Raw genomic sequence first — 27,108 nt, forward strand, 5'->3', positions numbered from 1 at the left:
GCTCAGATATTCATAAACGCTTGTAATTGGTTTACACCCAGGATATATCATAACCTATAAATATTCAGCAAATAAATCTCATAGTGGGTTACTGTAGGGCTGCTATAATGGCCATTAGCCAGACTTCTTGAAACCCCAACACATCCCACAAGACCCTGAGTGTAAATTCCAAACTACTGGGGCTAATGTATATGATATTAGGATGAATAAACTTGACATAGTTATAAGATTCAATGTACAGTGAACTGTTGGCAATCCATTGTCTAGACTCCTTTTGAGAGTTCTATTTATCTTGGAAATGTATTCTTAAGAAATTCCTACAATTAGAATTCCCTCATTTATGATGAAAAACTCTGGTGAGTGCCTATAACTATTTTTGTACTATCTCATCTCCAGGATGTCTCAGACTGGGATCCAGTTCTTCACCAAAATGCAGTATCTTAAATATTTAAAATACCCCAGGATTCAAGTAAGGTGGCCCTAGTCCACATACCAAGCTGCAAGGGGTGACTGACTTTCCCAATATTTCACTATATTTAATAGCATTTGAAAAGAGGAATGTTAAAGGAGTGCTCTTAATTCATCTTCCCATCAACCTTACAAAAAATTACAAGGCAAACCAATTAATCCCAATAGTGGGAAGAGAGGCTAAATGCCAAGTAAAACCAAATGCTCTCACATTTCTCCCTTCCTACCCCAGCAAAGAGAAACTTGACACCAGTAAGATTTAAAAAAATTAAAAAAAAAAACCATAAACATTCTTCTTTTTTTCTTTTTATTAAGAAAGCATGCAAAAAACAACAACTTGTGAGACCATACACCCCCTTCCCAGCCTGCACCAATGCAAAGCATTATGGGTGGTATGAAGAACTCACCAAACCAGAAACATGAGGGTTGAGGAGAGGAAGGCAGGAAGGGGTGGATCTACACCAAATAATTGTTCCTTCTGTCCCTCTCCTCCACTTTCTCCCTTATTTCCTCTTGTAGGCAGTGAGCTCCTGCAATTTTGTACACATCACCCAATACAACAACAATGACTATACTTCATGTCCAGCAATGCCAGACTAACAAGAAAAAGTAGTATTCTTTCCATTTCATGGAGGGGAGGGGAAACTGAGGCCCAAAGAAAGTCAGGTTTGTCCTGTGCCATTTAGCAAGGCTGACCTTGGCAGAGGGGAGCTGGAATCCCAAGAGACCTGATGGCTAATCTCCAGTCCCAGCCCCAAACTTCAGGTATTCTGGCTGCCATCAGGGTTCTTAATGACACTAGTTTTCAGAAGACACAGGTGAATTATAAGGAAAGGACATTTGCATACATGATTTAGTCTACCCTTGCAAATGTTGTATGGATCTGAGCAGGAGAGGAGTTTAGAAAAGAGGAGTGATAATTTGTAAAGAGGGGAGTCTTGAGGAGAACGGACTGGAAGTTATGTGTACGAGGCACCTTGAGTCGAAGGAGTAAGGAAGAGATGCCTAAAATAGAAACACAAGTCAAAGGCATTTTGCCACCCTCTAAGAGAAGTTTTCCTTTCCCCAATGGGAAATATTATGTCATACTTCGGCCACACTAACTGCCCTCCAGGGCAGTAGGGGCTTCAAGCCATTCCACCCCCATTTCTTTCTTACAAAGGCTTCAAAGAAATAAAGTGCACTTTAGTTAACTGTCCCTTCTTGCCCCTTACTTCAAAGTCAGTGGACTTCTTCAATAAACTTTCATACATAACCCTTTCCAAAGAAAGGAAAGGGGTGGATGAAGGGAAAAAAAGGAGAGCAGAAAGTCAAATCTCCTGGAAATCATGGGTAAATAAAATAATATGAACAAAAAGCCCCAAATAGAAATCACAGAGTCAGTGGCCTTGTCCATTCCATCCACTTTGTCCCACAGCTTCCAGAAAGTGAAAATTTAGTGAAATGAAAACAGAAGTAAAATTGTTGCTCTTCCTCATAACTGATATTCAACCATTAACGTTAAATACACATTCAGCACTTTGTAGCAATAAATCATGGCCACCCCTTGTTAAAGGAAGTTATTCCTCCCTCTTTTTCTGGGAGTCCCCTTGACCTTCATCAAACTTTTGCCTCTAGATTGTTTACTCCCCTCTGCCAATTTCCTTCACACCCAAAAACCTAATTACAAAAGCTTTAGCCCTAATGAACTGGATTCCAAGATAAGCATTGCCTAAATACCTAAATAACTGAAATATTCCCTTTTCATGTCTCTGCCAGCTCCCTTTTCCTCTCTCCACACTCCTACCACTAATACTATCGGTGTGATTCAACTATGAGAGGTGAGAAGGAGATCCCCACCATGTCTCAGGACATGATGAAACTCAATGATAATGGGTTACTTTTTCTTTCTGGAGAATCTCAGAAAATAAGGAAAGAAAAGAAGATGGGTAGAATATTTGTCTAAACAACTAAAGAAGGAAAAAATAATATTTGTTGCTGAGTGGGAAAGGGGGATGGAAGGATGTCAGTTTGTAAATGCAAATAAGAGCCACAGTTCATTTTAAGAGAGAATTGCTTTTAAAAAGCCAAAATGATTAAGTTGAAACCATCTCCAAGATGCTAAACCTATGCTGACTAGTTGTCCTCATATCCTACCACAGAAACAGAGTTCTGGCTCAAAACAACCCTACAACCCATTAAAAAAAAAAAGGGCTAGGAATAGGCCAATGAAAGCTTATTTCACATGGCAGTATATACCCAAGTTTAGACCAATTTATATTCCATCACCCTCCTACAGTACTCTACTGGACCGAACCTAGGCCTTTCATTCCACTAGGATTTTATTGCTATCCTCCTCCACCACTATCACTGGGGAATGAGGACTGTCAGAAGTAAGGACTGAAGGTACGAAGGGACAAGGAAGAGCTCAGAGAACAGAATTAGCACCATTGAGTAAAACCTGCAAATTCATGACTATCAAGCAGTGTTTTAGACTCTGTCTACTTGAAAATGTGGCCTCTCCAGTCCTGGACTAAAACTGATATGAAGAGAAAACAACTTAGGACCAAAAGGTGGGATTAGAATTGAAGTTCTGAAAGAGAAAGGTATATCAGGGTTTGTAACCTTTCTCTATAGCTATTATGGCCTCACCTTCCAGCCTAGTGATTTTAAATTAGCAAGGGGTGGACATGGTCCATGGCGTAGGGGCAGAAGACTGGGGACAGCATATACCCAATAATAAGAAGAATAATATAATAAGAATAATAATAAAAGAATTAGGGAAGAACAGGAAGGCAGGGAGAGGAATGAGACAGGAAAGGGGTTATCTTCGGCAGCATCTTGCGGTGGCTTCTCTGGCACGGAAAGAAAAAAAAAGAAGATACATATCTATATACAGGCAGGGGGAAAGGATGGGCTGGGGCTGCTTTTTCCCCACTGCCAGACTTCACCACCCGGCCCTGGGCTGATGTCCGCACTCTATGATGCACTAAGTGATCAAGTCCCAGTCGAATTCATCAGGGATCTCCTCATTGGCACCAGGAGGTGGGACCGGTGGACGAGGGACCATATGGTGTGCTGTTAGGAAGAAATGGAGAAATTAAAAGTAGTGTGGGTGGGAAGCTAGTCTATCAATGCAGATGGACCGCGCTAGGATCCAATAACACCATGAAGAAGGGCTTGCAAAATTATTGTCCTTACCAGCCCAGAGTTATTTTTGTTGCACGCCAGCATTTCAGTGAGTTCTCAGGAAGTAAACTAGAGTCAATGGTCGCAGGACAATAAAATAAGATGCAGCCACAATTACATTTATGAAGACTATGTAAAACTTGGTGCAGTGGCTAACGCTCTTGACTGCTAATCAAAAGGTTGGCCATTCGAACCTACCAGCCATTCAGCCAGAGAAAGATGTGGCAGTCTGCTTCTGTAAAGATTACGGCCTTGGAAACCTCATGGGGCAGTTCTACTCTGTCCTACAGGGTCACTGTGAGTTGGAATCAATTAGACGGCAGTGGGTTTGGTATGTAAAATTTGAAAGCTATTATTTATGAAGACTATACAGTAATGACAAAAAACATACAGATGCCTTATTATATGAAATAGCAATACATAAACTTTCATTTATATTATATGAGCAAGGAATACATGGACAAGAAGTCAGCTGTTACTCAAAACACTGAAAACACTTGTAGTTAGCTAAAATAATAAACCAAAACAACCTGCTGCCATGAAGTCGATTCCAACTCATAGCGACCTTACAGGACAGAGTAGAGCTGCTCCATAGGGTTTCCAAGGCTGTAAATCTTTACGGAAGCAGACTGCCACATCTTCCTCCCATGGATCAGCTGGTGGGTTAGAACTGCTGACCTTTTGGTTAGCAGCCAAGTACTTTAACAACTGTGCCATAGTTACTTTTCTAAAAAGCATTTAAATGTGAAGGATCTGTTCGTTTTGTACTATTTATGGTAACTCTGGGTCCCCCACTTCCTCTAACAGAGATAGCTAGCTCCCAGACCCCTGATACTAGATGTCAAGTGACCAAAAAGCATACACTAGCACAAAGGGGATAGGTCTGTGTAACAAATTCATTGTATTTGCCTGAGTATATCCTCCATCTAATTCCAAAGCTAGACACAAATGTTCTTCATTATATATATGTTTTGCTTGTATTTATGCTTTTATTTCCTTTCATTATCACAGACATAAGTTAATTTTAATGTAAATATGTCTTCTTTACTTCTCTGCTAGTATACACCTCCCTAGCAGGTGGCCCCTGGCCAGCCTTGGGAATCTTGAAAGCCTGCCCACTGCTGGCAGGTACATGCAGAAGGGCAAAGAATGCAGGCTCATTGAAACAACTCATCTGAGAAGAGAGCGCTGGGGCCAGTGGTGAAGCAAGCTTCCTGGTTCTTACCTGGGCGATTGTATCCTGCGGACTCCTGGGTGGGGATTGGGTACATCGGTGATGGGCCAGGGTAGAGGTGGGGGGCCTGTGGGTGCCCGTAAGAGTTCACTGCCAAAGCAAGACAGGAGTTACTTGAGTGGGCCCCAGTAGAGAGGAAAAAAATACACCCTTCCTCCCTTAAAGTCTTTCTCCCTTCCTTGCCCTGAAGGCTTTCTATAGAAGCTATCATCCTTCTCACCACTTAAGGTATGAAGTGACTGGATACTAACCCAAAAAAAACCAAACCCAGTGCCATCGAGTCAATTCCGACTCATAGCAACCCTATAGGACAGAGTAGAACTGCCCCATAGAGTTTCCAAGGAGCGCCTGGAGGATTTGAACCGCCAACTCTTTGGTTAGCAGCTGTAGCACTTAACCACTACTCCACCAGGGTCTCCGACTGGATACTAGAATTGTGAAATATAAAAGATAGCAGAAGGATGACAGATATAGAAACATCATCATCAAATCCCTCTCATTTCATTGGTCAGAAGATCATATAAATGTAGAAAATCATCACCCCTACCCTGGTAAGATCCAGGTGGAGTTACTCTGACACAAATTTGGAATAGGAACTTTCCCTAACAAAGCTGTTCCTTTTTCTTAAATAATTCTGATCTTCCAAATCCAGTTCTAAAAAGGACTCTTATGGTCTATTTCTTTTATATTTTTTAGTATATGACTTTACTGATAAAGTAGATGTTCAGTTGACGTGGCTGACAAACTATTCCCACTGTTCAGTTTGGATCATCATTGCCCATGAAATGATTTTTCTCAATTCCCTTTTGCCCTTCTCTTATCTCTCCCTTTTCATCACAGTCTCTAGCCCCTTGCCAACTTGCTTTGTGCAATACCTTGGTTCATGGCTGACTCCTGTTTGCCACTGGTGAGGGCACAGGAGTCAGAAATTCGGGCAGAGGCTGGTGGCCGATGGGGGCCTCCTTGTGGGGGCACGTGACCAGTCTGGGTAAGGAAGTGGTTGAGGGAGTCACAGAGATTGGCAATATGATGCTGGTCGAGGCTCCAGTTCTTCTGCTCTGCCTGTCGCAGGCTCTCCATCAGTTCTACAACAGGAAAGCAATCAATGTTAACCTTGCAGAGGCACCAAAACCCCTAGCAGATCTATCCTTAGCTCACTGTCCCAAACACATCATAAACCAACACCACTAATAATACGCATTAACAAAAATAATTTACATTTTTTTAGAGCTCTACATTTCTAAACTCTCATTATATTTGCACCTTACCAAATTCTTACTATTATTTCCATCTTATTGATGTATGAACAAAATTTCAAAGACATTGAGTGAATCAGCCATAGACACACTGTCAGTAAGGGGTAGAAAATAATGGTCCTGACAGTGAAACCGAGGGGCAGTGATGGTTCAGCGGTAGAATCCTCACCTTCCATGAGGGAGACCCAGGTTCAAGTTCTGGCTAATATATCTCAAGCACAGCCACCGCTTGTCTGTCAGTGGAAGCTTGCATGTTGCTATAATGCTGAACTGGTTTCAGCAGAGCTTTCAGACTAAGACAGACAAGGAAGAAAGGCCTGGTGATCTATGTCTGAAAAATCAGTTAATGAAAACTCTATGGATCACAATGGTCCAATCCTGTTATACATGCGGTCTCCATGAATTGGAGGCTGACTCGACAGCAGCTAACAACAACATAGAACCAATGGTTTCTAAAATCTGGAGAGCTTCCCCTTTCCCAAAGATATTAATGAAAAGGATAAACCACTCCCATATTTTAACTTAAGGCAAAATTAATTTAATTTACAAATAATATGAATATTATAAAGGTTAAGAGCTCACCTACTAACCAAAAGGCTGACAGTTTGAATCCACCAGCCACTCCTCGGAAATCCTAAGAGGCAATTCTACTCTTTCCTACTGGGTTGCTATGAGTTGGAATCGACTCGATGGCAATGGGTTTGGTTTTATATAATATGGAGGGGAAACAATGAAATCCTCAGTCTCCAAATTTCACTAACCATCTCCTTCTGTTTCTAGCTTCTACTGGGTTTTTCTACTTATCATGTATCCCTCTTCTCTCCATACATCATCCTTTACTCACTAACCTGAGAACTGTGACTGCTCAATGCTGGACCAATTGAGCCGATTCACCATCTTGAAGCTTTCTTTTAAGGAGTCAATATTGGAGCACCAGTCAGGAGGAAATGCTGAAATAGGAAGGGAAAGTGGGTAAAAAGATAGAGCGAAGTGTGAGACAGCAGCCAACTCATAGCCAACTAAGTACATGCAAGATTCTTTCATCTACACAAGAACCAATTGAATTGTCAAGATAATTTTGGGATCTCCCTCTCTAGGTGGTGTAAACAGTTAATGTATTGGGCTGTTAACCGAAAGGTTGGAGGTTCAAGTCTACCCAGAGGAACCTAAGAAGAAAGGCCTGGTGGTTTACTTCCAAGAAAAATCAGCCATTGAAAATCCTATGGAGATATTCTCAACAATAACGACAAAAATAAATTATTAAAAAAGAAGAAAGAAAACACTCTGAAGCACAGTTCTACTCTGACACACATGGGGGTCACCATGAATCAGAATTGATCTGACGGCAACTGGTAGAGATTTAGGTAGACAAAGCTACCTATGCTGACGCAAATGGTTAAGCACTCGAACACCAGCTGAAAGGTTAGTGGTTCAAACCCACTCAGAGGTTCCTTGGAAGACAGGCTTGGCGACCTGCTTCTAAAAGGTTATAGCCTTGAAAACCCCATGGAGCAGCTCTACTCTGCCCACATGAGGTCACCATGAGTTGGAATCAACATGATGGCAACTAACAACAACAACATGCTTTAGGTACAGTCCATCCCATAGGCAGGAGAATATGTAAAACAATCCCAGTTTGACCAAGAATTCTATAATACAGAGCTCTAAGTAGCAACTTTCATTCACTAAGATGAACTTTCATGGGGGAGAGAGGCCACTAGTAACTTCCCAACCTAGTGAACCTACATGCCAGAGTCAGAACAAGAGGGCCATTGCATTCTGCCCCATCCCACCCTCCTCACTCACCAAAGCCAGCACTGTTGATAGGAGCCTGGCCTTGTGCCTGTTGCTGTGGTGGTGGTGGCTGCTGGGCTGGGTGGGAGTGGGGATGGTGCTGATGAGGGTGGTAGCCTCCATGCTGCAGTGGGGGTGGGTGCATGGCCATCACCGGGGGAGGCCCATAGCCTTCAGCTCCAGCTTGCTTCCCCCCTGGTGGGGTACAACCATCTGGGCTTGGGGTATGCAGTGGGGGAGCACCCCCTACAGTTGAGGGGCCCTGGGCTGGTGGCTGCTGTGCCTGTGACTGTTGAGGAGCTGGCTGTGATGGCTGCTGCTGCTGCTGTTGTTGTTGAGGTGGTGGCTGCTGTTGCTGGTATATGTAGTAGTTGTTAGAGGGCGGCATGTCCCCCAGGAGAGTTGAAAAGCCTGCAGGGTGAGGAGGAAGCAGGCAAGTGACATGGGCAAAACCTTCTTTACTAAACAGAATTTTTCCTGGGTTGAAATCGGAGGCCTCAGATACAAACTGCAGAGTTAAAAGGATAAAGGTGCTATGCATAGTAAGGATTCCCTTGGTCCTCCTGGCAGGTATGAAACCCAAAGCCGTCGAGTCAATTCCGACTCATAGCAACCCTATAGAACAGAGTAGAACTGCCCCATAGAGCTTCCAAGGAGTGCCTGGCAGATTCGAACTGCTGACCTCTTGGTTAGCAGCCATAGCACTTAACCACTATGCCACCAGGGTATAACAGACAGGAAAGCAGTCAGGCTGGGTGAGGGCCTTGACAGTGTGGTAACTACTAAAATTACAGTAAAAAGGTTAGTGTGTTCCTCTTTATGCTACTTTTCAGGAATTTTAGTGTAGGCCTGGAATCACAGTTCCAAAAGAAATCAGATTGCAGTTAAAAAGTAAACTATGAATAAAACAAAGCTATTGGGCATCTATTCTCTCCTCTTCCTTATTGTCTCTACACTCCCCACCTTTATCTCCTTCTTCTGTTCACTACCATCAGATGGCACTTGGGTGAGGAGTGGAGTAAGGATGGATTCATGTCTCAAGCAGACTGGACAGGGAAGAACTCTCTAATGAGGCCAGTGGTTTTCAGTAACAACTGCACTTGAGTGAACATTTTCGTGTCCTCACTCAATCTAACTTTTTACCAGGGCTTTGAAACAGTTCTGTCCAGTTCAGTCATGGCTGATGAATGGATACTCATAAGGGCCTGAATTTTTTAAATGTGGGTAAACCAGAACTCCAGAATGGGAAAAATTATAGGTTGAAGCCCCACTAGAAACTTAATCTCCCTCTTAGAAAACAAGGGCAGCTTGCACATTGCATAGCAACCAAATTTCTTGACTGGCAGAGTCAGAAATAGCAGTGTCCCATTCAAAGATGGCGGCCGTCCACACGGCTTTGAATGTGTGTCACTCTCCACAGTCCTGGGGCAATAATCCAATCTTCTGTATCAGGCTCACTATTCCTCTCCCAAGTCTCCCATTCCAGGACTTTGACCCATAATTCTTCCCGTTCTGGTTATCATGCCAGACCACCCAAATTAAAAAAAAAAAATCCAATCTGTTCCGATTTCACTTCATCGGCCATGATGGTTCAAAGCCTTGCTTTTTACATTATTTCTGATAGTCACTTTCCCACCTCCAATCAACCAACTGCCTGAGTTGGATTTATTTCTCAAGAAATTTTACCATCTTGAAACACAACTCTAGATACTGACGTCCTGGAATATAAAGGAAGAGATTCATGACAATTAATACATTTTTTCAAAAAAATGACTCCTACCCACAGTTTAAGCATTCCACTCAGCTTCCATTGCACAGAGCAAAAATGTCTACCTCTAATTTCTTTAAAACACACATGCAGGAATTCCACAGGGCTGAACCAAATAATCTCTCAAGAAGCTTCCCAATTTTGCCATGAGACCAGAAAAACTGGATGGTGCCTGGCTACCATTATTGGACATTTTGATCAAGGATTCTATAAAACAATCCTGATCAAAAGGGGAATAGGCAGAACAGAATTTCAAACTCTCATGGAATCCAGACTTTCTGGAGCCATGAAGGATAGATGACCCCCTGAAACTACTGCCCTGAGACAATCTTTAAACCTTAAGCCAAAAATATCCCCTGAAGTCTTCTTAAAACCAAACAGTAATTTAGCTTAATACAGAATGTCTACCTCGAGCACTGCGCTCTTTTAAGATCTATCTATATCAGATCAAATTGACAATGACAACTTGAAAGATTAGATAGGAAATTTAGGAGGCAGTGAGTTTATGTTAATGGGGGAGGAACAACTCAGAAAAGGAGGGTGAGAATGGTTGCACAATTCCAAGAACGTAATCAATGTCACTGAATTGTACATGTAGAAATTGCTGAATTGGTGCATGTTCTGCTATGTATATTCTCAACAACAACAAAAATAAAATAAATTATTTAAAAAAAAAAAAAGCCTCTCAATAAGGACTTTAAATCATTCTCACACTATAATTAGGAAAATGTGAAGGTGGACAAAATATTAGGAGATATTAAAGTAGTATAATTAATTGTGTTGGGAGTAATAATGGGATGGTGGATAGCTAAAAGAAAAGTATCATTTAAGGATGCATAATGAAATAGTATTTGTGGGGGGAATGACATGCTGTCTGGGAAATGCTTTAAAGTACACCAATTAAAAAAAATGTTGGTGAGTAAATGAAACCGGTTTAACAAAATATTGGTAACTGTTAAAGTTGGGTGACAGGTACCCGTTGCCATCAAGTCAATTCCAACTCATGGGTACATGGGGGTTTCTTATACTATTTCCTCTACTTTTGCATCTGCTTGAAAATTTTCATAAAATGCAACATATGCTAAAAAAAGAATAAATTGTTCTCACACTGAAACAGAGGGATCCTTGGGAAGAGAATACTGCTGCTGTCCCCTAGTGGCCATCTTCTAAATGACTTGCTCGCAGCCATAAAATCACCGCCCTTAGTTCTGGAACGCGAGTTCCTCCAACTCACTTTCTGAAGCTAATAACCCAGTCTGTCACCTGAAACAGCTGTTCTCCAGAACTAAGCCAGAAAAGCTCGAATCCAAACAATTTTAGTTTAAGACATGTTTCTCTCACTAGCGATCAACCTCCCCTTGTGTCAAAAATAAGAAAGAAGGGAGAGAAGAGAACGTCACCACTTGTACAAAAATGCAAGGACATCCATGTTCCCAACTCCAGACTCACCATGCTGAGAGGAGGAAGACGACTTCTCCAGCATTGATTTGTAGAGGTTGCGGAAGGACCAACTTAGATCCTGAAAGTTGATCTCTGAGTAGGAGAATTTGAAGTCATGGTTGGTGTTATAGAGGGGAGGGGGACCCTCAGCACTCTCTCGGCCTGGAGCCGCTACTGCCACTGTTCCACCATCCACAGATCCTGTGCCCTACAAAAAGAGGTAAGAAAGACTTAATGTGTGTCTTAACTGAGGGACCAACACAACCCTTCCCTGGTCACCAAGCTCTTCACCCTTTCCTTCTACCTCTTCAATGATCCAGCACTATTTTCTCATCGGCTCTTATCTTGATGAAGCCTCTTTCTCCCATCATTCTCCGTGTCTTCTTTAAATACCCTTCCCCTATGCTACATTCATGCCCTTATTTCCCTTTTCATAACCTTTCATCTCCCATTCTTTCTTTTTACTACTTTTTAAATTTTTTTCTGATCTTTCTCAAAGTTCTGTTTTGCCTCTCTCTCTCTCTAGGTTTCCCTCTTTGGTTTACCCTTCTTTCCTAATTTATCTGGCTGACATATTCACAGATAATAAATAATCATGAACAGGGAGATAAATGGATCTATTCAACCATCTACCCAACCATCCGTCTTTATGCCACCCCTGCTTCCTACCTGGCTGTAGCTGGCGATAGTTGTGGGGCTCTGAAGTGACATCTGAGGATTCCCCTCGGGAGGCAGTGAGACTTCTCCACCGCCCGGAACGCCTCCCCTTGGGCTCTTGCTTGCCTCCTGTTCTGGCGAGTCTTGGGAGAGCTGAGGGTTGTGAAGGAAGAGAAATCTATGAGCAGAGGCTAAATATTCTCCCAATACCCATGGTTTCACTTCTGCTGGTGTTCCTTCTTCACCCAAATATACGAAAGCACTGAAAATACAGAAAGGGAGGTAGAAGGAGCAACTGGTTCAGAATGGCATCTTCCCACGAGGTGGGAACTTACATCATCATCTGGAGGATGTCTTCTCTTTCGGGAGATGTCTGGGCAGGTGTCGATTGTCCAGTAAGAGCCCTAGAAGGAGAGCCCATCCCCACAAAATCATTACATATGAAGTGCCTGCCTTTGAGAAAGTAGAAATTTTCAATTGCCACATAAAATAACTGATGTTAAGAAAAGTAACTGGAGATTTGCACAGACTCCTCAGGCTATTGTTGAAGAGGAAATTTGTCTTAAAAGCTCATTGAGTATGACAGAGGTTCCCTGTGGTCCAATGCAGGCCTCAGTTGTTCTGAGGGGCAAAAAAGTGCCACCTAACTCAAAGAGCTGGAAAAATCCAGACACCACCCTTCTCTTCCTTTGTGGCCTAAAGAATGGCCCTCTTAGATAGACTTCAGCACCCATATCTGTCAAATGGAGAGAATGATCCAGCTCTTCTCTTTTCTGATGGTTTTGAGGTAAAAATCACGGGAATTTTGAAGAGAAAAGTTCCTATAAGGGTTATTAAGTCCATCTCTCTATATTTAAAAAGAGTGTCACACAAAAAAAGGGGGGCAACAGAGTCAACCTTATCATAAATATTTCTATTAAAAATATATATATATATTTCAGTGTTCCTTAGTCACTAATTCTAGTAGGCACCCACAAGTTTGACAACCAAGCTCTTCCTTTAACAAAAAATAAAGCTGCTTCTCTTATTAACTGATTTCCTCTTCTGGGTAATTAACACAGCCACTCTGGGCTGTGAATCACTTCTCTCCTTTCCTGCTCCCTTCAACACTTGCAGCAGCCTCTTACCTTCCCAGGGTCATCTCGAGGTCTGGGCACCTTCCGGAAACACTTGTTGAGAGAAAGGTTGTGCCGAATTGAATTCTGGAGAAGCAGAGAAGCAAGTTATATCTGAGCATCGTGCAAAGCAGAAAATTTTCCAGTAGGACACAGATGATCAAAAAACACACCACACAATGAAAGTTCAAGTATCAGGGTAAACGTAGCAACTTTTAACTACACTGACAGCTGCAATTACTTATCAGATGGTGTCACGGATTGAATTGTGTCCCTCAAAAATATGTGTTGTAAATCCTAACCTCTATGCCTGTGGCTATAATCCCATTTGGGAATGGGTTGTCCTTGTTATGTTAATTAGTCAGGATTAGCGTAGGGTGTATCTTGAGTCAATCTCTTTTGAGATATAAACAGATTAAACAAGGGAGCAGAGCTGGGGGAAGAGAGATGCCAAGCCACATGAAGACTGCCAAGCAGCAGAGGCTCAGAAGAAACAAAGACCTTCCTCCAGAGCCAACAGAGAGAGAAAGCCCAGATTTCTAGTCTCCTAAACCGTGAGAAAATAAATTTGTTTGTTAAACTCACCCACTTGTGGTATTTCTGTTAATAGGAGCACTAGATAATAACTACGACAGATGGCAAGAGGATGGATGTAAGAAAAATGTAGAAATTACATTGGTGAGAGGCAATGGCTATGGATTTGATCACCAAGTGCTTCTGGAAAGCTGATGATATTACCGTTTTCAACACTTCCACCCAACTGACAACAGGTAAATAAATGCCTCAAAATCACATCTGCACAGTTCCTCAATTTGTCCTATCTATATTTTTTTTTATAGCAAAAAAGAATAACATTTTAAAACTGCTTATAAATTATGAGTGAAACAAGGGCATAGATCACCTTTGTTACCTCCATAGCCCACAGACTGGTCACATTTGGAGGAAAGAAATATTGTTATGTATATGCAAGGATTGTAGTAGCTGGCAGAGGCATATTTACAAAGGAAAAGCTGAATGCTCTCAAGAGCTGAATGTTCATCATCTGGTTTGTAAGTCAACTGGTGATTTAGAGAATAAGAGAACTACAATAAATCCTCAAACCTACTCAACAACAGGCAAATGAGTTGCTGCTTCAAAAGACTGAGAACATCAGTCTTCCTTCTTTGCTGGAAGAAGAGCCCCCTTCTTCCTTTCCCGAACAACTTAGCCTATCATTACTTGCATGGTGGATCAGCTGTTGGTAAAGGACCTAATTATATCATTTTTTCAAAAGATGATGACTATGTGCAATGAGGCCATGCAAATCTGATGAGATTCATACCTCCAGGTAGGAGCAAGCAATGTCATGCTTTCCACAGTGACTTGAACAATGAATATTTGTGAAATGAATGAATATCCTTTTTGAGGAATCAGAAGGTAAGAGGGTATGGTGAGCAATAGTATCCTGCCATCTCCATAAGTATTCTTAGTGGCTTGGTATCACTGGAGTTTCCCTGACATAGCTTATGAAAATTGTTCACCTCTGAAACAAGTAGGACGTAGGAGAAAGGAGATTTTAGGTTCACCCATCTTTGAGACAGGTCAGGGTGAACTGGACTAGGCTATAGGAAGAAACGAAAGTAGAGAAAATGGTTGTTGAACGCTAAAAATAATCCCAGGTTACAGAAGTAATCGTACCTTCCAGCCAATGCCAGCATTCTTGTAATAGGGGAAGTTATCACAAATCCAGCGGTAAATCTCACTGAGGGTCATCTTCTTGGCTGGAGAGGAGTTGATGGCATAGGTGATGAGGGTGGCATAGCTGTATCGTGGTTTGCCATCCTGGTGGACTGCTGCCTCGTCTTTGCTCAGGGTGGCATTGGGATCTGTGGGTGAGCCTGGTGGGCACTTGCGGCTGCCCCCTGGCGGCCCAGCCTGGGAGGCACTCCCAAGCTTCTCAATGGTAGCTCGGAGGGTCAGCTGGGGGAGCCAGTCTATGGAGGTAAGGCTACTCTCTAGGTCAGAAGCCATGGCACTTCTGGGTTCTGCAGAGAAGAGGACAAACAGGAGGGGGAAACAGAATAGATAAGTGTTATCTCTGGTTCTGGAGACAAGTAATACTCAAATCCTAGTCCTTTAAGAGAAGTGGACTTTCTTCCTACCACAATTTCTGTAAGAGATTCCTCTCATGGGACAACCCTTTGGCAGATGGTCCTAGAACTCCCCCTGAATCTGATATGTTGCCACTCATCTACCAGATGATGGACTAGTACTTACCCTACTTTTCCAATGTAAAATGCAGCCAAGGGGGCTCTCCCTTCATGCAGGACTAAAGGAGAGATCAAATCACCCACCAAATTGAGCTATTCCTTCAATTGTCCTTACTTACAGCCCTACAACATAATATTCTAAAACTGTATCTAATACAGAATATATATATATTCTATATGATTTTTTTAATATAATATTTATCACCAAAACCAAACCCATTGCTATTGAGTGGATTCCGACTCATAGCAACCCTATAGGACAGAGTAAAACTGCCCCATAGCGTTTCCAAGGACCACCTGGTGGATTCGAACTGCTGACCTTTTGGTTAGCAGATGTAGCTCTTAACCACTATGCCACCAGGGTTTCCATAATATATACAGACATACATAAAACCAAACTAGTTGCTGCCATTGTGTCATTTCTGACTTATGGTGACCCAATATGTTGCAGAGTAGAATTATGCTCCATAGAGCTTTCAAGGCTGTGACCTTTCAAAAGCAGATCACCAGGACTTTCTTCTGACGTACCTCTAGGTGGGTTTGAACCTCCAACCTTTTCATTAGTAGTCAAGCACTTAACTAATTGTGCCACCCAGCCACTCTGTATACATATAGAGATTCATGTGTGTATGTATATATGTGTGTGTGTATATGTAATATAAAAATACTTAGATACCAGATAAAATTAGCCAAGGTCTATCCTATAATCATGTAAAGCTTGTTATCATATTTACATATAACATCCACAGGTAAATCTCCCAAGTACACACGTACAGAAAAACGTATACTGACGCAGCACACACCAACCCTTTTAGAGCTGTCTTATATTAAAAAAAACTCACTGCTGTCAAGTCGATTCCAACTCATAGTGACCCTGTAGGACAGAGTACAACTGCCCTACAGGGTTTCCAAGGCTGTAAATCTTTATGGAAGCAGACTGGCACATCTTTCTCCCGCAGAGCAGCTGGTGGGTTCTATATTATGAGCAGTTGCTCTTTTTATCACACAAACATGTGCACGTAAGGCATATTAGCTATATTCCAACCATAAATTATATATGACAACCAGTAAAGGGCAGATACAAGACATACCCATAAACAGTGGGCCACTTACGCAGAGTCACAATTAGATACACAGCATACATTACCAAGGGAGCACAATGTCACACACAGAGGTAACAGATCCTGAGCACACAGCTGCCCTCGCACCTTTAAAGCTACCCTTTGCTTGCTCCCGCCCACAGACACCGACACCAGGAAGAAGTCATCAGCAAGGACCTCCCACCTCTCCGCCTGCTGGGCTTCACAGAGCCAGGGAGACACCCAGCTGTGTGAGCACCGGTAACAATCAGATAGCCTGGTTAAAAATAGCCACTCTGGGGCTAAGAGCTGGCTGGCTTCTCCCACCCTCCTCCTCCCTCCTTCCTTCCCAACCAGGCATGCACGCACGCTCGCTGCACCTCCATGCAAACTCCTGGTGCTGCCAGACCGCCCACGCCTGATGTTTGCAGGCCCTGCCACCACCCACACAGCCCAGTGAGAGGTGTAGTTAGAGTGACATCTTGGAGGGGGAAGGTGAAGAATGATGGGTGATATCTGGATTGCAGGGTCTAGAAGGGGTGGCAGGAACCACTTGGTAGCCATTTGGCACTCCCCTCGAGTTGATGCCAGCAACCCCCTAAGCACTTGCTGCATAACAGGTTTGTGCCTGCACAGCCTCCAGATTTCAGCTAGCATTTCTTCCTCAGTACCCCTGTTGACCGTCCCACCAGGGCATTTCTCTTGAGGATCCAGGGCTAGAATGTCTCAGAGTTCATAATCCTGGGCAGAAACATATTTATGTATGTAATCTCTAAATCCACACCCAAATATATGCACATGCACATAGAATCATGTACACACAAATCCACACACACTTTGCAGTTAAAACTTAAAAGCTCAGTCCCGGGTATGACTGCCTCCCTCTTTCCCCTGACTCCAACACATCTTTCAGGCTATCAGCTCACTCTTTCATCCTAGTGAATGATTCTGCTCCCCAGGACATTTATCCCTTTCTCCTAAGGGTCAGCATCTGGACTAATTCCCCCAAGCTCCCCACCCTCACAATCTTTGCAAGTACACACAAGTACCCTGCCCTGCGCTCCTCACCAGTAACACACCCACTTCACAATGTTGAAGGAAACACCTTAGTGCCCCAGGGTCTGGGCAGCAAGAGACCCAGTTGCAACCCAAGAATTGCCTGTCAGGAGAAAGGGGAGGAAAAAAAAGCCATTTTAAAAATAGAATCATGAAGGGGTTTTCCCTTTATCTTTACCTCCTCTCCCCACTATCCCCACCTTGCCCTAAACCATGTAAACTTAGAAACTAATAGGGACATTTAATCATTCCAAGAAGCGTCAGACCTTCTAGGACTTTACTAAGTCAAAACAGCACAACCTCTGGGGTCCAGCTGTGCACTTGTGGTAGTATCATGGTCCTGTAGCTGGGTTAGCAAGCTGAACGGTAAAACGCCAATGAGCAGGTTTTCAATGACCGGAGTTTTCCTGGGTCCCCGCGAGAAGAACAGGCCTGTAAAGAACTTTTAAACTATTCCTTCTTATCCCTGTTAAAGACCCCCAGGAAAGCTCACCTAAAGAACACAGAGGCCATCGTGAATATTTTCTCTGGAACTTTCTCAACAAGGGACAGGGGCATTGCAGTGGATTTCAAGTGTTTAGAGGGCTTATGAAACACATTTGGAACACACCAATCACCAGAAATACCTGAAAGGGAAGCCCTCTCAGCTTTCTGCTTGTTGTTCTATGCCCATCCCTACTCTTAATGGGTTAGGGCCAAAACCAAAAAAACCAAACCCATTGCTGTCAAGTTGATTCTGACTCTTAGTGACCCTATAGGACAGGGTAGAACTGCCCCCATAGGGTTTCCAAGGCTGTAATCTTTCTAGGGAGCAACTGGTGGGTTCTAACCACCAACTTAACCTTTAGGTTAGCAGCCAAGTGCTTAACCATTGTGTTGTGCCACCAGGGCTCCTTGCAGGTTAGGGCACTACGGTTAAATTCTGCCCTTCTCCAGCACCCTCCCCGTGAACCCTCCAGATACTGCCTCAGAAGTCAAAATATATTCCAATCTTACCAGCTCCAAGAAGCTTGTGGCAGTCTGATCCTTCAGACCTCTCAGCACCATTTTACTTTAACCCATCCCACTTCCTTACCCCCTCTACCTCCCCATTTGTGAAGGGCAGCCCATTGTGTAGCGCCTCAGAGATTAAGGTTCCCTGGTTCTATTCCCAACCCTGACACTGAGTCACTAAGTGTCCCTAACCACCCCTTGCTCTCTGAAGTCTTGATGCCTCAGTTTCCCCCTTCAATAAAAGGGATGAAGTCACAAACCCTGCCAAAGCTTCATCCCCAGAGGGAAGTGAATGGAGCTTTAATGAGCTCGTGGCTGCCGCACATTCCACGCTCCCCAAAATAATGGCAAGAGGCTAATGTTCAGGGCTATTATTAGAAGGACAAACAAGAGGTACTTCCATTTCTCAGTCCAACCAACCTAGTTACTCAGACCTCTCTGCAGGTGGGCCTCATGCCACTGGGCTCGGCAGAACCTGAGTCAGGCCACATTCCCTGCGTGCTGGAAGACTGAAAGGAAATACCCATAAGAAACTGGGAAAGGCAGCCAAAGGGCAGGCTCCATCACATCCACAGGACAGCTAATGAAGACTACAGTACTGGGAGGAAGACAGGGACAAAGACACGAAAAGGCATTCTGTTGGAGTGGAAAACAGGTCCTGGATAAGACGTCTAAGATTCAAAATAACTAATATAGTTTTCTTCCCGGTTTATCTGAAAGGCCAGTAATTGTTTTCTGCAAGGTGTCAAGGTCAGGTATTAAGGAGTGATAACTTCCTGACTTGTATGCAATGCCAAAACTAATATGGCAGTGGCTAAGTGAACCACTAATATGGCAGTGGCTAAGTGAACCACTAATATGGCAGTGGCTAAGTGAACCACTAATATGGCAGTGGCTAAATGAACCACTAATATGGCAGTGGCTAAGTGAACCATGGAGCCCTGGTGGCACAACGGCTAAGCGTTCGGCTGCTAACCAACCAAAAGTCCGGCAGTTCAAATCCACCAGGTGCTCCTTGGAAACCCTATGGGGCAGTTCTACCCTGTCCTATAAGGTTGCTCTGAGTCGGAATCTACTCGACAGTAATGGGTTTGTTTTGGGTTTTTTAAGTGAACCACATAAGGACTCAGGCTGCCTCAGTTTCAGTCCTGGCTCTACTACCTACTGGCTGTGTAACCTCAGGCAAGTTATTTAACCTCTTAGTTTCTTCAACTGTAAAATAAAGATGAGACCTTTACCTACATCATAGGGTTGTTGTGAGGACTGCCTTGAGTTAATGTTTGTAAGGCACTAGGCCCCTATGAGTCGGAATCAACTGACAGCACACAACAACAACATGTAAGAGCTATGTAAGCGCAGCTATTATTCTTCGATGGGAAAAAAAAGATACAAATAAATAGAAATTAAAAATTAGAAAACTGACAGACAATAGAGGTAAGACTGGAAGCAACAAGCCCACAGGGTTTGCACTGCAAAGCCTGCATGGAATCTGCAATGGTTTTCAGGACATCAGAATCTCGAACTTTTCCTTTGAAGATAATATCACCCCAGTACTGACCAATGCCAGACCAGAAAAACTTCAAGGATGAAGAAATGGGAGAATATCACCTCTTATCTTTCAGAGGGAACTAGGTTTAGTCATAAGACATGGTCTGAAAAATAGCACTCTCTAAGTCACTGTTAACCCAATAGCCACCTGCTTCTGATTCCATAGAGGCAGAGAGGTGAGGAAACAGTCTAAGCAGGGCCCGTTAAAGTGCATGGTGGTGCTATACTTGGAGGTGTGGTGATGCAGTTCACCCTAAGCCATTCAAGAAATTGCATTCCAGCATCTGGTAAAGTAGTTTTTAAGGAACAGGCCGCTGTTACACCAAGTCTGGCTCTTTAAAAAAGGCAGGGGAGGAGGTCCTGGAGTGAAGAGCCTTTTGAGATGACAGGCATCAGAAATAAAGCTCTCTCATTAGCTCTCGAAGGTGGTCCCCGCCTGAGGCTGCACTGTCCTGCTGCTTAGGATGCATGTCGAGCTGCCATTCATGAGCACTCCCACTGACCAAGGGAAGGCTAAGCCTTTTCCCAAGCTGGACACTCTTCCTGGCATCTTCTCCAGGTCCTTGCACAGGGTCACCTGCTTCTAGAGGCCTAATGAAAACATACATTAGGCCTCTAATTGGAGGCTTAGTCCGAAAAGCACAGATATACCTGTCTCTGCACACACACCCCCTCCAAACACGGAGACAGAGAGCCACAGACACATGAATTGAGAAGCATAACGCACACTGTTCTATACCACAGCCAAAGAACCTACACTTTATAACCGTGCCTCATATACCACTACTAACAGGTAGATTCCAGGACCAAATGGCTGTACTTAGGGGCTTCGTCAGCCTATCCACCGTCCAGACAGAGAAGGAAGAAACATAAAAGCTCAAGTAAGGTGAAACCTTCCACTTGGCCTTACTGCGGGATATAACTCTCCCTGCAGAAGATAACATATTTTCTAATGGCAAGGCAAGAAGGTAAGCACCCAGCTAGTGACCCAAAATCGAAAGGCAGGGCTCTACTAAAAACCAGAGCTTTGAACCCCTGCTGAGAGTTTGCATTTCCACCCCAGATATACTGAACCAGAATCTACAGTTTAACAAGATCCCCAGTTGATTCCTATATATAATAAATTTTGAGAACCACTGCTCTACTAGTGGTTCTCAGAATTGGTCCCTAACTGGCAGCGTTAGCATCACCTGGGGACTTGTTAGAAGTGCAAATTCTCAGCAGGGGTTCAAACTGGAAGGAACCGGTTCAAAGCCCTGCTAAAAACATAGCCTGGGCTCAGCTAGAGGAATTTCCTAGCACCTTTCTCCTACTTTTTCAGCAAATTCTGGACTGTGATGATTCCTACTCCTATCTTACTAGAGAAAAGTTAAATACAAGGTTCCAGGGACTCAAAATTGAACAAGAAAATGAGACTATTAGGTGATTTTCTCCAAGGAATCTCTAATACAAAAGGCTCCTTAGAGGTTAAATCTCCAAATCTCCTTAGTGGTCAGCTTATTTAGATGGAAGCCTGGAATGAAGCTGGTGTAATATTCTCCTCTTTCTATCCAGGGCAGAAGACCTGTGAGGCACTTGGGCAGTGATGCAAGGCCAGCATCAGGGAAGAACTTCAACCTGGATCTGACATCCCCTATACCCTTTTAGTCTTCTCACCTCGGGACCTGCAGGATGTCCATCTTCCTTTTGGATTTTATGAGTAGAGGCATGCACCCAGCCAGAAATGGGAATGTCATAACAGGAGACCTCTTGGTGTCTGAGAAAAGGTGAGTGGGGCCACACTGCCCTTCTTGTCAACCCAATCACCATGGGTTGGAAAGAACAGTTCTGGTGAACGTTAAGCTGAGAGAGAAGGAAATCCAACAGGGGCCCTTGACAAGGCCAAGACACAAGATGCCGCCATGAGTTTAGTGAGGACCACTCTCAGAGTGAAAAGGCCAAGGATGGAGGGGTGTGTGGGAGTCTGGTAGGGATGTGACAATCATTATACACGATATGCAAGAAGTTCTGAAAATGCAGGCATTTTCTGACATCTCTGCCCTCAGCATGGAAACATCCACTTCCCTAGGGACCTCAAATGAATCCCATCCCCTTAGTCCTCAAACACTAAGAAACCCATTTCTCAGAGTCTCTGCAGCAAGATGTGAGTTCTAATTCAGAAGCTTCCTCAAAACACAGTTCCCAGAGGATGGTATGAGTTATCACTCCACCTTTCCCAGCAATGAAACCCAAGAGCCATCACTTCAGCCTCCTACACCCACTAGTGCCTAAAGATGACAGAGAGAAGATGGAAGAAAGCACTAACCTGTCTCCAAGGTCCCCCCAGCAAAGGGAGGGAACCACTTGGTACTGGAGTTTGGGGTTGGAGGGGTTCCCCTCTTCAGAGGCAGATGATGAGTCTCATCCTCAGTGGCTCTTCCTGTACTTGGCTGAGCCTCCCAAGCTGGGGGGGGAAACTGGGTCCCCAAAGGATGAGAAGCGGAGGCAGGAGGAGGAGGGGGAGGAGGAGGAGGAGAAGGAGGCCCTACCTGGGGAAGGTGGCACACCCCCCACACCTTCCCTGTTACACTGGGGAGGAGGGGAGGAGCCTCTCCCAACCAGGAGTTGTCTCCTCCCCCTTGGGGGAGTCCCCCTCCCCCCCAAACTGGATCTTTCGCGGGTGGAGGGCAATTTCTGTCTGCTGGAGATCTGAACGGAGGGGCTCTGCCCTGTTCCACTGTCTAGGTACAAGGAGGATGACGGGGGAGGCCTTCCCTTCTCCTGAATGGCTGGAAACCGATTCTTCTTCTTTCCCTGGAGTGTCCTCTGCTTCTGAATGTTAAGACTCCTTTCCTCTGTGAGTACTGGATAGGATGGAAGGTGCCTACTCCATAGGCATTTCCCTCTTTCTCTTTGCCTCAAAACTCCTGAACTGCTGAGAGTGTGTGTTTGTAGGGGTGAAGGCACGCTGGGATGGTCTCACTCTGCTTCCTTTAAGAAGGATCACCCGTTTCTACTTTTAGGGCTCTCCTCTTGGGCCAGTATGGGGATTTTCCTCGCTTCTAGGAAGGAGAGACGCGTCCCATATAGGGGTCTCTTCTTTCTCCCGCCCAGTGGTAGGGGTCTTCTCTCCAACAGGGGGAGGGGGATGCTCCCGTCCCCGCTCCCACCTCCGCTCCTGGGGTGTCCCAGAGGGTGGGGTTTTCGTACTCCCCGCTCTCCCTGAGCTGGCCTGGGCAGTAGGGTCCGGGAGGCCCGGGCTCCCGGCTCCCGGTACTGGCTACTGTGGCGGCAGCGCCTCTTCCAGTCCCGTCCCGTCGGGTCCGCTCCCTTCGGCGCGTGGGGCTCCCCGCGCTGCCACCTCTCGGGCTCTGGCCAGTCGGGGCTCCCAGGGAGCCAGAAGGCGGACGGACCGTGCCAGGGCTCGGCTCGGGCTCGGCTCGGCTCCGCTGCAGGCCCCGGCTCCTCCCCGGCCTCCGCGCCGCACTCCGTGCCCCTCCCCCTCCCCCGCCCGCCCGGCCGCCGCCGCCACCGCCTCCCGGCGCGGGTTAAGGAGGAACCGGGCGGTGCCGAGACGCGGGCCGCGCCGCCGGGTTCGCGCTCCGCCAGGACAGCCGCGCGGCCGCACTCACGCTCCCGGGAAAGACGCCGCTGCGCAGCCCACAACCTGCAGCGCAGCCCGCAACCTGCAGCGCAGCCCGCAACCTGCAGCCCAGCGGGGCGCGCTTCGCCCCTCGCTCACCTTCCGCCACCATACAGCCTCTTTGCTTGGTGCAGCTTGCCGTCTACCCGGAATGACAACCCACTGGTCTCCACCAGGCGTGCACAGCGCGCTCTGAACTGTCACTGATTCCAATTTAGATACCCCGTAACTCTGGTACTTTGATCTTTTTGTTGTTGTTCTGTCGTATTCTGTATACAGATGAACATCCCTAGAAGCTCCTCAGTAATGTTTTTGATGGACTTCTGTTCCCCCCCCCCACAAACACACACAGAGTTATGGGGGCTGGCGCAAAATTAATGTTACCCTGTTAGCATCCCAGAGTTCGGTAAAGGCTTGTTGAATGATGAAAGCATAAAGGGATAAATGAGTGTGTAATAGAAGAAAAGTTGGCTCTAACATCAGAAGATCTGAGTCCTACCCCTTGTTTCAGCTTTGTAAACTTGGGAAGATCATTTGTTGTCTAAAATCTTGATTAGCAAAGAGGGGACCTTGATACTCGTCCTGCCTACCCACTAAGTCTGTTGCAAGTATCAAATGAGATATTTTATGTGAAAATCGTTTTTAAACTGTACAGTATACAAAGGAAACAAAATATGACTGTTGTTCAGTTCACTTGACAGGCTTTTAACAAACCTCATCCTGAGTATCACAGAGTATAGAATGTTCTCATCGCACATCTCTCTGCTCCAGGCATGTCTTTACAGAAAAATCCTCACCCAGAAACAAAACTAATGGCCCACTTCCACTTTTCCTCCTGGAGTCCTTTTATTCCAATGCAAATCCTTATATATTCCATCCTCTGCCTACTAAACTTATCTCAACCACTTTACTTTCTATCAATAAAATAATATGAAGGCAAAAATATCGTCCTTATTCAAAGAAAGACTGCATATTCAAGATTACAGCTGAATGACTGCATTTTACCTTTAGACAGTAAAATCTTTGGTCTTCTGGCTAAGTATATAATACTACATTTTATTTGCTATATGCATATATTATAATCATATATTTACAATGCACCAGACATAAAAAAACCTAAGCAATTTGCATGCATTATCACATTTAACTTTTGTTGCAATATCATCATCCCCCCCCCCAAAAAAAACCTGTTGCATCTAGTCAATTCCAACTCATAGTGACCCTATAGGACAGAGTAGAACTGCCCCATAGGGTTTCTAAGGCTGTCCATCTTTACAGAAGCCAAACTGCCACATCTTTATTCCCCAGAGTGACTGGTGGGTTCAAACCACCAACCTTTCAGTTAGCAGCCAAGTACTGAAACACTGCACCACCAGGGCTCCTAGCAATACAATGTTGTGTTATTAGGTGCAGTTGAGTTGGTTCCAACTCATAGGGACCCTGTGTACAACAGAATGAAACACTGCCCCATCCATCCTGAGCCATCCTCACAATCGTTGCTTTGTTTCAGCCCATTGTTGCTGCCACTGTCTGTCCATCCCATTGAGGGCCTTCCTCTTTTTCACTGTCCTTCTCCAGGGTCTGGTCCCTCCTGATAACATGTCCAAAGTATGTGAAACAAAGTCTTGCCATCCTTGCTTCTAAGGAGTAATCTGGCCATACTTCTTCCAAAACAAATTTGTTCCTTCTTCTGGCTGTCCATGGTATATTCAGTATTCTTCACCAACACCATAATTTGAATACATCAATTCTTCTTCAGTCTTCCTTATTCATTGTCCAGCTTTCACATAATTATACCTAATTTACAGGTGAAAAAACTATGACTATAACCATGTCCAAGTTCACGTAATTAGTGAGTAGCAGAGCCAGAACTTAAATTCGAATGGCTCCAAAGGCCCAGCTCTTAACCTCTATGCCATTGACTGGAGCTGGGCCGGTAAAGGCAAGTCATCCTCAAAAGCAGTGAAGCCTAGCTGAGCCTTTTCTTCCTCATGACCCTCCCAGTATCGTTCCAGATTTAAAGCTGTATTTTTCCCTCTCTTTGAGGCATTCATTCACTCTCCCATGTGCTGTTACAGAAAAATGATTTGGCAGCAAGTGTTTCTTGCTGTGTGTTGGATACTTTGTTGTTTCATTGTTCAACTCTTTTTGGCATTTATTATGTATGATGGGAAATCTAGGAATGAATTAAAATCCTTTCCTGGAGATCTGGAAAAATAAAAAGCTCAAGAATTTATTTGATACATACAAGATATTTGCTACAGCATTAATTGTAGCTAGAAAATTAGAAACAACCTAAATATCCATAATAAGGTAACTGTGAAATCAATTATGATACAGCTATATAATATTATTAGCTTTTAAAAGAGTAATTCTATTTAACTCTGGAAGGTAGAATTAATGGGAAGTTGTTTTTCTTTTTATAGATGCTCCCTACCGTTTAGATATTTTGCAATAGCCAGGCATTATTTTAAAGAGTCAATTTTTATCATATATGTGAATATATTCAAGTGAGAAAATAATATTAAAAAACAGCTTGTATAATATATAGCTGCTTTTTCAAATATATACATATGTGCATATATACTTGTATGTGTATATGTATGTATATATGTACATATACGCACACATATATTGATGGATTGCACCAAATATGTGAGATTAAAGATGATTTTATTTATTTCATTGTCCACTCTATAATCAGTGTTCATATGGGTTTTACTTATATACTTTTTAAAATTAGAAATAATTGATAAGCATTGTGTGGTTTGGTTTTGCCCTAAGACAGAGGGGAGCACTTGCATTCATTCTCCCTTTACTTTCTATTAAGGATGGTGATATGGAGCAGGATAAAAATACTGACATTAAAACATGCCATGAATCAAAATATAAGAATCTACCCTCTCTGTAATGGAACATAAAATTCTTCATAGTATTAGTCTACCTTAAGTAAAACTCTTCTTCATAGTATCCGCGGGAGACCAGGCAACATTTCACACTGTTGTACATAGGGTCGCTATTAGTTGGAACCAACTCCACGGCACCTAGCAACAACAGTATGCTACAATACACATTTTCATAGCATTTATGAAACATAGTGGATAGAAGAACAGCCTACATGGATTCAAATCCCAGGTTTAGCACTCAATAACTTGGAACCTTGGATAAGTTACTTAACTGCTCTGTGTCTCAGTTTCCTCATCAGTAATAATAGTACCTATTTCACAGTGTTGTGGAGGGGTTATATGGCTTTATACATGTAATGCACTTAAATAGGTGCCTGAGAGAGGAGGAACCTAGAAATCAAAAGAAGCTTAATAGACATATCAACCAAATGCAATATATATGAACCTTTTGGGGATCCTGATTTGAACAAAGCAACTGGAAAGAATATTACAAGACAATTGGTGAAATTTCAACACATTGATGATTTGGTGATTAAGGATTTATTGTTATGTTTTAAGCGTGTTAATGGTATTGCGTGTGTGTGTCTGTGTGTGTGTGTGTGTATGTTTAAATCTTTGTCTTTTAGAGATGCATATTTAAGTAGGGATGAAATGCCTGAAATTTTGCTTCAAAATAATCACCTATGGGGTTAGGTAGGGAGTGTAGATGAAAAAAGATTGGCCAGGTGTTGATGTTACAGCATGGGGTTTTAAAA

General features: G+C 43.8%; 1 protein-coding gene across 2 annotated transcripts; it reads right to left on the reverse strand.

The window, feature by feature from the left end:
* Nucleotides 1-2,982: 2,982 nt before the first annotated feature.
* FOXJ2 (forkhead box J2) lies at nucleotides 2,983-23,279 on the reverse strand. Of its 2 annotated transcripts, none has more exons than XM_049882364.1 (11): nucleotides 22,131-23,279; nucleotides 14,578-14,924; nucleotides 12,913-12,987; nucleotides 12,121-12,189; nucleotides 11,798-11,938; nucleotides 11,138-11,336; nucleotides 7,933-8,331; nucleotides 6,975-7,076; nucleotides 5,746-5,955; nucleotides 4,862-4,960; nucleotides 2,983-3,525 (listed from the first exon to the last, which is right to left on the reverse strand). In XM_049882364.1, the coding sequence occupies exons 2-11, from the start codon at nucleotides 14,908-14,910 to the stop codon at nucleotides 3,437-3,439; spliced, it is 1,716 nt and encodes a 571-aa protein (XP_049738321.1). In that variant the 5' UTR covers nucleotides 14,911-14,924; nucleotides 22,131-23,279; the 3' UTR covers nucleotides 2,983-3,436. The 2 variants fall into 2 exon arrangements, with proteins under 2 accessions (XP_049738321.1, XP_049738322.1); XM_049882365.1 differs by lacking the exon at nucleotides 22,131-23,279 and adding an exon at nucleotides 17,297-22,124.
* Between the last annotated feature and the right edge of the window lie 3,829 nt (nucleotides 23,280-27,108).

This window comes from Elephas maximus, chromosome 4, assembly GCF_024166365.1.
Source record: "Elephas maximus indicus isolate mEleMax1 chromosome 4, mEleMax1 primary haplotype, whole genome shotgun sequence".
Lineage (NCBI taxonomy): Eukaryota > Metazoa > Chordata > Mammalia > Proboscidea > Elephantidae > Elephas > Elephas maximus.